This window comes from Gopherus evgoodei, chromosome 12, assembly GCF_007399415.2.
Source record: "Gopherus evgoodei ecotype Sinaloan lineage chromosome 12, rGopEvg1_v1.p, whole genome shotgun sequence".
NCBI lineage: Eukaryota > Metazoa > Chordata > Testudines > Testudinidae > Gopherus > Gopherus evgoodei.
This window is the reverse complement of record NC_044333.1, coordinates 2544403-2556673: the sequence shown is the minus strand read 5'-3', so window position 1 is coordinate 2556673 and position 12271 is coordinate 2544403. Positions and strand designations below refer to the sequence as shown.

The following is a 12271-nucleotide window of genomic DNA, read 5'->3' as shown; positions in this document are numbered from 1 at the left end:
GCATGAGCCCGGAGGTCTATCTGCACTCTAGGGGCAGGAGGAGCATCCTTCCGTGCCACAAGCTGGTTTCGGTTTCACACCCTGGTCATGCTGGATGGAGAATGTCGGCTTTCGTGAAATGAGCACGTGGTTGGCCTTTGGCTAGCGTCTCCAGCAGCTGCTGAGGACCCAGAGGTTTGGCTGGGGCGGTCGTTGGCTGGCACTGAGAAATCCAGGGTGTTGGTCCAACTGGCTTATTGGAAGGAGGAAGGGAAGGCTCCTTCTCTGATGGAGGCATTGGCTGTTCCAGTCAGGGGTGGCAGCAGTTGTTCCCAATGCTCTGTCACAGGCCAGGCTCTGCAAGGGTGCTCAGAGCGTCTTGGTGAGTTGGGCTGGGTGGGGTGCAGGTGGAGCAGGCTGCTGGCAGGGTCTCCTCTGTGCAGTAGGGCCACTCTCTTCGCAGCACATGGGCTGGGCTCTGAGCCAGGCTGTGGGTGCTCAGGGTTGGTGGAGCAGTTCCCCATCCTGGCTCACTCGCTCCCCCTCGGGGCCAGGCTGAGCAGGCAGACAGGAAGCTTCTCTAGGCAGGTAATACGGTCTCAGCACAGGATTGGGGGCCAAGTTCCCTCTAAGCTGCACAGCCACACAGCAGCCTATCAAGGGCCGTGCAAGCTCTCAGGCCTGCAGTGGGGAGGTGCGATGGCGCCTCTCCTGCAGCCCCAGCTCTGGACTTGCTGCGGCCAGGAAGAGGTGCTCTTCCCCAACCCCAGTGCTGCTGCGGTGAGAGAGGGCTTGGGGGAGTCCTCTTTCCCCACTGTGGCCCCAGGGAAGTCTGCACCCCAAACCCCTTATCCCCGGCCCCACCCCAGAGCCCGCACCCCCAGCCAGAGCCCTCACCCAAACCCTCTGCCCCAGCCCTGCATCCTGGCCCCACCCCAGAGCCCGCACCCCAGCCAGAGCCCTCACCCCAACCCTCTGCCCCAGCCCTGCATCCTGGCCGCACCCCAGAGCCCGCACCCCAGACAGAGCCCTCACCCCAACCCTCTGCCCTAGCCCTGCATCCTGGCCCCACCACAGAGCCCTCACTCCCCTGCACCCCAACCCTGTACCTCAGCCCTGAGCCCCACATCCCTGGCCCCATCCCAGATCCTGCACCCCCAGCTGGAGCCCTCACCCCCTCCCACACCTCAACCCTTTGCCCCAGTCCTGAGCCCCTTCGCACACTCTGAACTCCTCGGCCCCACCCCCGCCACACATCACCTCCATATTGGTGCACATAACAAAATTCATTCCGCATGTGGATGTAAAAAATGAGAGGGAACACTGCTTGGGAGGATTCTTTGGTCCTGCCGTCCCAGCCTTTGTTTTCAACTGTGGGCGCTTGAGTGCCTCTGACTCGGGGGGTCGGAAGACAGGGTGTGTGTGACAGGGCGGGGGGCCATTTGGCATGTCCAGGGTCTAGGCTAGCGTCCGTGGTAATGACCGAGCAGGCCCTGAGCTCTGTGTCCTGCGGGCAGAGTGCTGCTGCCCAGCCCTGCTGGAGTGCTTGAATCGGGCCGTGGGGCGCCCGGAGGTGATGGCCTGGCCCAGGCAGTGGTGGCGTGCTGACCTAAAGATGGACCTCTGGGCTCAAGGGCTGGCCCAAGGGGAGATGGATGTGTGGGGATTTCTGGGATCCTGGGGGAGGAGGAGGACAGCTGGAAAGGCCCACGGACATCGTGCCTTGCTTAGAAATCCAGGACGGAGCTTCCCGGGGGGGGCCAATCGGGCTGTGGGAGAGTTTTCTGAGGGCCATGCTGGGACCTGCGGTGCCTGGAGAATGTGCCGTGCTGGGCCCACGGCCTCTCGTCTCAGTTACGGGTGGTTGAGAGCTGCCCATGGGCAGAGAGTCTGGGCGGTGGTCCTTGCTGTTGGGTGCTGGCTTCCTCGGGCCACATTTCCTGTCTCTGGAGGCGCTGAGTGATTGTGAGAGTCCTGCGTCTGCTGTTCTGTTCCCTGCCCGTTTCTGGCATGTGGCCTGGGGCTGAGTTCTCAACACATTGCTTGGACAGGGCCATGGCAAACTCTGCAGGGAGCGCGTGAGCTGGGACCAGCCCCAGTTAGTGCCAAGCAAACGGGCAGAGCACCAGGTCTCCTTCGCACCCAGCACTTCTGTGGCCAGTAGAGGAGCCCTGAAATCGGAGCAGGCTTATCTAACCACAGTGGGCTCCACTTCCAGAACCAGGGGCTCTGACGTCCGCCTCAGGCCCAGCTGCAGCCACAGAGTCGGCTCCTGGCACGGGGCAGCAGGGACCAGGTGGCCGTGCCGGCAGGAAGCTCACCTGGCCTCCTTGTGCTTCCTCCCCTCAGGAACCTGCCTCCCTTCAGCACCCCAACAGTGTCCAGGAAGACTGGCTCCCGGGTCAGGAGGATGTTCTCCATGTCCCACAAGTCCCCCCCACCCAAGGTGCCGCAGCCCGACCGGCTGGACGAGGTGTACGAAGCGCTCAAGAAGGGGCTGACGTAAGTGACCTGCCCCGCAGCGCCCAGCCCGGCTGCACAGGAAGGGGAGCAGCCAGCCATGCAGCTGGACGGCGCCGAGCAGGGGGCGCCTGGCTCTGCATGGAGACACGGGGCTCCCTGGAAGGGCCCCGGTTCCTCTGCACGGGGACTGAGTGGCTGTGCCATCGGGCTGCAGATGAGACCGATTCTCTGTGGCTGGGCATTACCCACCCCACGCCAGGCGGTGGCCCCGGGAGAGCCGAGCTGTGCCCAGGTGGCTACTCCAGAGAAGCTGCACTCCAGGGCAGTCCCAGCCCCAGCCCCAGCCCAGGCATGTGTCAATCCCCCCTCAGACGGCTGCGAGGAGCTTGGCGGTGTCTGCGGGCCGGGCGCGGCGGGGGCGCACATGGCTGTGGTTTGCAACCAGCCCTTATTGTAAAGCACTGCGATTCCTCACTCGGAGGCCTGTTTCCTTCCTGCTGAGTGACTGTCTGTGAGAGCTGGGGAATGTGGGGGGGTGGCCAGTGGGGGAGAGTGAGCGGGGGGGTGCTGGGTGCGCTTGATGGGGGCAGGGGTTGGGTGTGGGGAAGGCTGAGGGAGCAGGGGCTGGGCACAGTACGTGGATGTGAGTTGGGGGCAAGGAAACTGGTGCTCTGGGTAAACCTGTATTTTGGTACCTCTGGCCCCCGCAGGCATCCCCATAACAGCTCCCCACCCTCCCTCCCAACACCTCTGGGCTCCACTGCCTCCCCACAGTGCTGGGGGGGTGGGAGCCAAGCGTGGCCAGTGGGTGGGGGCAAGCTGGAGGTGGACAGGTGTTGGGCGTGGTGGGGGCGGCGCCGAGTGTGAGGTTGAGCTGGGGAGGGCAGGTGTGGGGGTGAGTTCGGGGGGAGGGTGCCGGGTGTGGGGTTTAGGTGGGGAGGTGGGGGCAGGTGTGAGATAGAGCTGGCAGGTGTGGACTGGGTGTGGGGGAGAGCTGGGGAGGTGGGTGCCAGGTGTGAGGGAGAGCTGGAGAGGTGGGCACTGGGTGTGCGGTTTTGCTGGGTGGCTGGCGCTGGGTGTGGGGTTGAGATGGGGGGACAGGGTGTGGGAGAGAGCTGGGGAGGAGGGTGCTGGGTGTGGGGGAGAGCTGAGGAGGCGGGCGCTGGGTGTGGGGGAGAGCTGGGGGGGCAGGGTGTGGGAAAGAGCTGGGGAGGCGGGCTCTGGGTGTGGGGGTGAGCTGCGGGGGGCAGGGTGTGGGGGAGATCTGAGGGGGCAGGCCCGGGTGTGAGATTGAGCTGGGGAGGTGGGCGCCGTGTGTGGGATTGAGCTGGGGGGGACGGGCGCCGGGCGTGAGGGAGAGCTGGGGGGGGAGGTGTGGGTGCCGGGCATGGGGAAGAGCTGGAGAGGTGGGTGCTGGGTGTGCGGTTTTGCTGGGTGGCTGGCGCTGGGTGTGGGGTTGAGATGGGGGGACAGGGTGTGGGAGAGAGCTGGGGAGGAGGGTGCTGGGTGTGGGGGAGAGCTGAGGAGGCGGGCGCTGGGTGTGGGGGAGAGCTGGGGGGGCAGGGTGTGGGAAAGAGCTGGGGAGGCGGGCTCTGGGTGTGGGGGTGAGCTGCGGGGGGCAGGGTGTGGGGGAGATCTGAGGGGGCAGGCCCGGGTGTGAGATTGAGCTGGGGAGGTGGGCGCCGTGTGTGGGATTGAGCTGGGGGGGCCGGGCGCCGGGCGTGAGGGAGAGCTGGGGGGGGAGGTGTGGGTGCCGGGCATGGGGAAGAGCTGGAGAGGTGGGTGCTGGGTGTGGCGGAGAGCTGAGGGGGCGGGCGCTGGGTGTGGGGGAGAGCTGCGGGGGGCAGGGTATGGGGGAGATCTGACGGGGCAGGCGCTGGGTGTGAGATTGAGCTGGGGAGGTGGGCGCCGTGTGTGGGGTTGAGCTGGGAGGGGGCAGGCACCGAGTGTGAGGGAGAGCTGGGGGGGACGGGTGTGGGAGAGAGCTGGAAAGGTGGGCGTCAGGTGTAGGGGAGAGCTGAGGGGGTGGGTGCCGGGTGTGGGAATGAGCTGGGGAGGTGGGTGCCATGTGCGGGGTTGAGCTGAGGGGGGGGGGGCCGGGCGTGAGGGAGAGCTAGGGGGGAGGAGTGCGTGCCGGGTGTGGGGGAGAGCTGGGGAGGCGGGCGCTGGGTGTGGGGGAGAGCTGCGGGGGGCAGGGTGTGGGGGAGATCTGAGGGGGCAGACGCCGGGTGTGAGATTGAGCTGGGGAGGTGGGCGCTGTGTGTGGGGTTGAGCTGGGGGGGGGCGGGCACCGAGTGTGAGGGAGAGCTGGGGGGGACGGGTGTGGGAGAGAGCTGGAAAGGTGGGCGTCGGGTGTAGGGGAGAGCTGAGGGGGTGGGCGCCGGTGTGGGAATGAGCTGGGGAGGTGGGTGCCATGTGTGGGGCTGAGCTGAGGGGGGCGGGCGCCGGGCGTGAGGGAGAGCTGGGGGGAGGAGTGGGTGCCGGGTGTGGGGGAGAGCTGGGGAGGTGGGCGCTGGGTGTGTGGTTTCGCTGAGGGGGCAGGTGCCGGGCACAGCCAACCACTGTCTCTGCACTGATTGGGGCTGGGCTCCCCAGGCTGTCTCTATGCCCAGCCTGGGGGCTAATGCGGGGGTGCTCTTGCCCACAGAGCCTACCTGGAGGTGCACCAGCTGGAACTGGAGAAGCTCAGCACCCAGATCCGCGAGTCCAAGAGGAATTCCCGCCTGGTGAGTGTGGGTCGCGCTCGGCTCTGTGGGCACCGCTCTGCCCGGGCACTGCTCCGGCTCCTCCCCCTGCGGTCTGCCCGCCAGTCCTGCCAAAGAGCCCTTCCTGGGCCCCTGGGCAGGGTGTCTCCACAAGGAAGCTGGAGAGCGGCGAGCCTGTGCGGGATTATGGCACTGGCTGGTATGCCCTGGGTGGGCCCCCACTGCCTCCCCCACAGTCCAGCGTGCTGGTGCATGGGTGTAAGCCGCAGAGCCCTGTGGCAGCCCAGCGCGTGCGCAGCGGCAGCCCCTCCCTGTGGTCTGACGCGGCAGTGGGAACCCAGCTGAGGTTCTGGTGCACAGGCAGCGAGCTGCTTAGCACGGGGCTCCCCACCCCAGGGCCTCCCATGCTGCATGTTACATGCATGCTGCTGGGGTGTTGCATGTTTGCGCTGACAAGCTACCAGGTGCTAGCATGTCCGATGGCAGTGCCGTGCGTGATCCCAGTGCAGGGCCTGCGGTGCCCCTCTCTGAGCTCTCACCCTTTCCTTTCCTCCTCTCTCTAGGGCTTTCTCTATGATCTTGACAAGGTAAGGGCTGGTGCTGAACAGAGCCACCGGGGGAATAGTGGGGCAGACCCCTTGCTGAACTCCCGATGCTGCTCTTTGGGCTGCCTCCCTCCCCTCTCCTCCAAACTGGGCACTCACAGAGCCCTGGGTCTCCTCACCCATTCACCCTCGTCAGCTCCCCTTCCCACGCAGGCCTCCCAGTGGGACGATGCCTGAGGTGCAGGGGCATGTGGGGCAGGCTCTGCTAACGAGGTGCCCCTCCCCTTATATCCTGCTCCATTGCGCAGAGTCTGTGCTGCAGCCAGAGCCTCTCCTGTATGGAGCCCTCAGGGCCCCAAGGGCCGCGTTGGGAAATCCGGACGCCAGAATCCAACGTGCCACTGACTGTGCTCCGCCCTGGACCAGCCCGCTGGGGTGGGGGTTTTGGGGGAGCACACGGACAGAATCTCTGGGCTAAAGGGCCTCGGACAGGCGAGTGCACCACTGCGCCGGTGGGGGGGTCAAGGGGGGCCAGCACGTGTGTGGTTCTCTTGGGTTTGTGCCCTGGTCGCTCAGGGCCTGTCTGTCCCACATCTCCGTGGGTGGCTGGAGAGTTAGCCGGGTCACGGTCCCACCAGCGCCCCGAATCGCTGGGAGGCTGCCGAGCCAGCTGGCCTGATGCACACGTGGGAGAAAGGCGCTCTCGGTTACAGATGGGGCAGCCTGGGGCTGAGTGCTGGGCCTCCCTGGGGACCCCAGCCCCAGTGGGGAGGCAGCTCGGCTTTCCCGTCCTGCCCTACCCTTTGCCCCTGGACGCAGCAGCGGGGAAGCCCGTGCTGTGTTGCGGCCTGGCCCCGTGCTGACTGCATCTGACCCGCTCTCCTCCTGCTCGGTTCCAGCAAGTCAAGTCGATCGAGCGGTTCCTGCGCAGGCTGGAGTTCCATGCAAGCAAGGTAAGGGCGACCTGCCTGGGGGGTGGGGGGCGCCCCTCACGTCATGTGGCTCTTATAGGCATGTGGGGGACGTGTTTCTCCCTCTACATACTTCAGTGCTTCTCCAAGCTGAGATTACCCTGAGTGAGGCACAGTTCCCCGCCCCATCCCCCCCACTGCTGCCACCGCCCCCCCCACTGCTGCCCTGGGATCCCCCCCCACTGCTGCCCTGGCATGAGGTGGAAATGAGGGGAGTGTGGACGGGCTCCCAGAGCTCTGCGCCCAGCCCCTCACCGTGGCACTGCGGCTTTCGTTGCAGATCGACGAGCTCTACGAGTCGTATTGCATCCAGCGGCGGCTCCGCGATGGGGCCCACAACATGGTCAAAGCCTACACCGCCGCCTCCCCGGGCAGCCGCGAGGCACGGGACAGCCTGGCAGAGGCCAGCAAGGGCTACAAAGAGTACACCGAGGTAGGGGGGGCCGGGTGGGGCTTGGGGGGGGCCGAATGGGGAGGGGCTGGAGCCTGTGGCTAACGGGCGCTCTCGTCCCTCCTGTCCCCAGAACATGTGTCTGCTGGAGAGCGAGCTGGAGAGCCAGCTGGGGGAGTTCCACGTCAAGATGAAAGGTACCTGCCCCCCCCCGGTGTCCCCCACATCTCCCTTCCCGCTCCCTGTGCCCTGCTCCCCCTTCCCACTTGCTCCCCCCACACCCTGCTCCCCCTCCTACACCCCCTTCCCGCTCCCCCTCCCACACTAAAATCATGAGTGATGTGGAGAAAGTACATACGTTAAAAAGTGGATAAGGAAAAGTTATTTACTTTTTCCCATAATGCAAGAACCAGGGGCCACCACATGAAATTAATGGGCAGCAGGTTTAAAACAAATAAAAGGAAGTTCTTCTTCATGCAGCGCACAGTCAACCTGTAGAACTCCTTGCCTGAGGAGGTTGTGAAGGCTGGACTATAACAGCGTTTAAAAGGGAACTGGATAAATTCATGGTGGTTAAGTCCATAAATGGCTATTAGCCAAGAGGGGTAAGGAATGGTGTCCCTAGCCTGTGTTTGTCAGAGGGTGGAGATGGATGGCAGGAGAGAGATCACTTGATCATTGCCTGTTAGGTTCACGCCCTCTGGGGCACCTGGCATTGGCCACTGTCGGCAGACAGGATACTGGGCTGGATGGACCTTTGGTCTGATCCAGTCTGGCTGTTCTTATGTTCACCCTGCTTCCCCTCCCTGCTCCCCCTTCACACCCCGTTCCCCCTCCCCTTGCCCTGCTCCCCCTTCCCGCTCTCCTTCTCACTCCCTCACCCTGCTCCCCCCAACGCCACTCCCCCTCACACCCTGCCCCCCTTCCCGCTCTCCCTTCCTCACCCTGCTCCCCAACACTGCTCCCCCTCCCACACTCTGATCCCTTCCAACCCCGCTCCCCCTCCCACACCCCGCTCCCTCAACCCCATTCCCCCTCCCTGCTCCCCCTCCCACACCCCACTCCTCCAACCACACTCCCCCTCCAACATCCTGATCCCCCCCGAACCCCGCTCTCCCTTCCTGCTCCCCCACCTTGATCCCCCCAATGTTGCTCCCCCTCCCACTTCCCGCTCCCCCAAACACACTTCTCCCTACACCCACCCTGCTCCACCTCCCACTCCCCGCACCCTGCTCCCCAATGCCTCTCCTCCTCCCACACCCTGCTCTCCCCCATCTCCCCCATGCCCTGCTCCCTCCCCATTCCCCCTTAGCCCCCTGCTCCCTTCCACACCCCTGCTCCCCACTAGCCGCCCACTCCCCCCACACACCCCGCTCCCCTTGCACTCCCTCCTAGCCCCCTGCTGCCCTCCCCGCCCCCGCTCCCCCAGGGCTTCCTGTGCCGCCAGCCACCTCCCCAGGGCACGGCACTGGCCCTTCGCCTCCTGCCCTGCACATGGGACTCAGCACCGAGCCCAGGGCAGGGGGTGAACCCCGGGCCCTTGATCCCCCTCTAGCTGCGTGGCTTTTCTTCGGGGCACGGCAGGGCCTTGCTCCTGTAGGGGCCAGGGCCAGGGGAGTCGTCTGGTTCTAAGCTTCCCCTCCCGCTTCTCTTGCAGGACTGGCCGGGTTTGCCAGGCTCTGTGCTGGGGACCAGTATGAGGTATGTGGGGAAAGCACCTGCAGACGTCAGCGAGCAGGGGGTGGGATGGGGTCACTAGCAGAACCAGCCACTGAAATTCTCCCCCGGGGCAGAGGGGAACCCCAGGCAGCTCCCCTCTCCCTAGGGGACAGAGCGAACATGCTGCCAAGCTCTGCCCTGCTACAGGGAGACGAATGGGGATTGAGGATTGGCCGGGGCACTGGCTCGGAGGGCTGGCGTGGGCCGAGAGCCAGGTGTGTCCCAGCTGAGCCCCGCCTGGCTCCTCTCGCCCTCAGATCTTCATGAAGTACGGGCGCCAGCGCTGGAAGCTGAAGGGGCGCATCGAGGGGAACGGGAAGCAGGTGTGGGACAGCGAGGAGATGGTCTTCTTGCCCCTCATCACAGAGTTCCTCTCCATCAAGGTACAGGGGATCCTGGCTGCCCCTGGGGAGTGGCCAGGCCTGGGGCCCTGTGCCGACCCTCCCTGAGCACAGCAGGGCCAGGAGCTGGGTGGGAAGCAGCCCCATCCTGATTCGCTCCACAGGCAGGAAGCACTGGAGTAACCGACCCCGCGCCCAGGCATGTGCTGCCACCGCGGCCCCAGCTCCGTCCATCCTGGTGCCAGAGGGAGCAGCCTCGCGGGCTCTGAGCCAGCTGCTGCCATGCTGTTGGCTCTGGCTGGCGCAGCTTGTGGGGGAAGGTCGCTACCACTCACTCCCTTTCCCAGTGCTACACCTGCATCAGGCACTGAGGGGTTAACCTCAGGGATGGCTCAGCAGCTGAGTGCTCTGAGAGCCAGAGTGCACCATGCCCCCAAACAGGCAACCCCCCGCCCTGTGCCGGGGCCCGGGGCTCTGCAGCCTGCATGGGGGCCCTCGGGGCAAGGGCAGAACAGCTGCCAGCAGCATCCAATGCTCCCGGTACCGGCTGGCTCCTGGCCTGGGATCCTGCTGTGCAGCGCCCGGCTGGCGGCAGAGCTGGCGAGCTGCTGGCTTGTGACTCTGGCCTTGTGCACGGGGCCCGGCCGGAGGTGGCAGGTTCAAGTCCCCTGGCACGCTGTGCTGTGTGGAGGGATGCGGCTGCTCGTGCTGAGAGACCCAGCAGAGTGGTTTGGGGCCCCATTGTACACCAGGGTCTGGGCTGCTGCAGGGTGCTCTGCTCTCACTCGGGGCTGTGCCCTTTCCCATTGGGCCCCGCCCCAGAGAGAGTGTGGGTCAGGCCTCCCCCTGGGGGGTCAGGGATGGGGCAAAGGGCAGAGTCCGGAACTTCCAGTGACTGACCGTAAACGTCGGGTAAAACCCAGCAGGTCTGGGCCCTGCACCCAGCTCGCAGGCGGCTGCCCAACGTGCCCCCGCTCCCGGGCGCTGGCCTCAGCCCCTCCCTCTCCCCGCCAGGTGACGGAGCTCAAGAGCCTGGCCAACCACGTGGTGGTGGGCAACGTCTCGTGCGAAACCAAGGACCTGTTTGCGGCACTGCCGCAGGTGGTAGCTGTCGACATCAACGACCTAGGCACCATCAAGCTCAGCCTGGAGGTGAACTGGAAGTGAGTGGTCTAGGGGAGCGCAGCTGGGGGGCTAGCTGGGCTAGTGTGGCCCTGTCGGCCCTGCTGGGGGCAGCCTGCCCAGCCCGGCACTGGATGGCTCCGAAGGATGCTGGGGGCTGGTCTGTGGTGCTCGCTTTCCCGATGGCACTGCCCAAGGGTGGGGTCCTGGATCCAGATTGGGCAGGCAGGGCCTCACCTGGGCAGTTGGCCCATGGCCCCTCTGGCAGGCCGTGGTTCCTCAACTGCGGCTGATCCCCTCCTGTGCTCCCCAGCAACGTGGTTAACGCTGCCGGGTGCGGGCAGCCTGCCCAGCCTCCCTCCCCCCGTGCCCTCTCCTGGGCTTCCCACCTGCCTCCCCTTCCCTGCTTGCTGTCGCTTTCCACCACTCAGTGCCTGCACCAGGGTCAGAGCTCAGCGCTGCTACTAGCACCTGCCTCTCCCTTGTGCTGCCCCTGGCCCGTGGCACCAGCACTGTGCGTGGCAGGAGGATTGGAAGCCCAGCTCCCGTCCTGAGCCCAGTAGCATCCCGCCTGCAGTGCCAGAGCCCCCTGCTCCTCTCACCTCTGTGCTCTCGCCCCCAGCCCCTTCGACAAGGACGATCAGCCCTCAGCTGCCAGCACGGTCAACAAAGCATCCACTGTGAACAAACGATTCTCCACCTACAACCAGAGCCCGCCCGACACGCCCTCCCTGCGGGAGCAGGCCTTCTATGTGAGTGCGCCTGGCCCTGAGACAGGGCACGCCCTGCGCGGGAGCTGGGGGCCGAGAGCGCTCTGGGAGGGACCCTGCCTTCTCTGAGCTTCCAGCAGGGTCCTGCTGAGCCTGCGTGCTCCCAGCACTGTGGTGTGTCCGTGTGGGAGCGCAGGGCTCCCCAGTGCTCTGCGTGGGTCGCCTGTGGGTCATGCCCAGGTCATCTTCACAGGGACGTGGCCTTCTGGGCTGCTGCTTCATTGATTTGCAGACGTCCTGCTAGGCCCCCCGTGCCAGAGCCGCTGCACCCTGAGGATGGCAGATGGAGTAGCCAGGCAGCCCCAGCAGCCGGCTGAATGCCCCCTGAGATCCCTCCCCCTTGCTGACGGCTCCCTCTTCTCTCTGCCCAAGACCCCAGAGTGGGCGGCCTCCGAGAAACCCGAGGGGGCCTTGCTGGACATCGTCCGCGAGACACTGCTTGAGAAGCTGTCTCAAAGCTGCTCCTGCAGCCTGGGCTCCTCGGTCCAGCTCGGAAGATGCCCGCAGCGGGGCCGTGTAAGTTCGCTGGCTGGGGCCAGCCTGTAGCATAGCCTGGGTGGTCTAGTCACTCCAGATAGCACTAGTCCCGGCTGCCTCCTGCTTGCTAGCACATCCGTAGGTCCTGGCCTTGGGAACCTGTCAGACAGGAATTCCCAGCCCCCAACTGCTCCCTGGCTGGAGCAGCTGGGGCATCTGCTGTCTCTGAGCTGGAGGGCTGGGACCGGAGGGAGCTGGCAGCGGCCAGCAGGTGCCAGGCTGAGCAGGGATCCGAGCGTGAGGGGACACCCAATTCCCCAGAGGCCTGGTCAGGCCCATGCCAGCCTCTCCCTGCACGGACAAGCCTTCGCCTGAGGCTGCCCCGTGCCAAAGGTGGTGCAGTAGCTGCTTTCCATAGCTATAGAGCCTGCCCCTTGCCCTTTCCAGCCCAGTCCATGCCTACCGTGAGACGCGCCTCCTTGCCCATCTGGTATTGCTCATGCCAGCCCCGCCAATGGGACCTGTTGCTCATGCCTGGGGTGGCTCTGGGGCTGCCTGCTGCGGGGGGAAGGGAGGTTAGGGGCTGGAGGAAGGGCACAGAGCAGGGGCTGGCAGCCAGGACTCCTGGGTTCTATCCCCGGCTCTGAGTGGGATGGAGCAGTTACAGCAGGGTTGGACTCCTGGGCAGGGGATGGTGCAGGGAATACCCTGGAGATGAACCCAGCCCTGCTTTGGTGGGGCCTGAAGCTGGGCCCTGTGCAGGGGGAATGTGGGCACTCGCACGGTGC

At 65.6% G+C, this 12271-nt stretch overlaps 1 protein-coding gene across 9 annotated transcripts in view; it reads left to right on the top strand.

Moving 5' to 3' along the window:
* RIPOR1 (RHO family interacting cell polarization regulator 1) overlaps positions 1-12271 on the top strand; it is a 121562-nt gene that overhangs the window by 96892 nt on the left and 12399 nt on the right. For 8 of the 9 annotated variants that reach the window (XM_030581186.1, XM_030581183.1, XM_030581188.1 and 5 more), the window contains 11 exons: positions 2329-2481; positions 5090-5168; positions 5711-5734; positions 6592-6645; positions 6944-7096; positions 7188-7251; positions 8712-8755; positions 9031-9156; positions 10129-10277; positions 10859-10988; positions 11379-11522. In XM_030581186.1, the coding sequence (XP_030437046.1) occupies positions 2329-2481; positions 5090-5168; positions 5711-5734; positions 6592-6645; positions 6944-7096; positions 7188-7251; positions 8712-8755; positions 9031-9156; positions 10129-10277; positions 10859-10988; positions 11379-11522 (1120 nt within the window). The remainder of the gene's footprint in view (positions 1-2328; positions 2482-5089; positions 5169-5710; positions 5735-6591; positions 6646-6943; positions 7097-7187; positions 7252-8711; positions 8756-9030; positions 9157-10128; positions 10278-10858; positions 10989-11378; positions 11523-12271) is intronic. The other variant, XM_030581185.1, reaches the window with a different exon arrangement.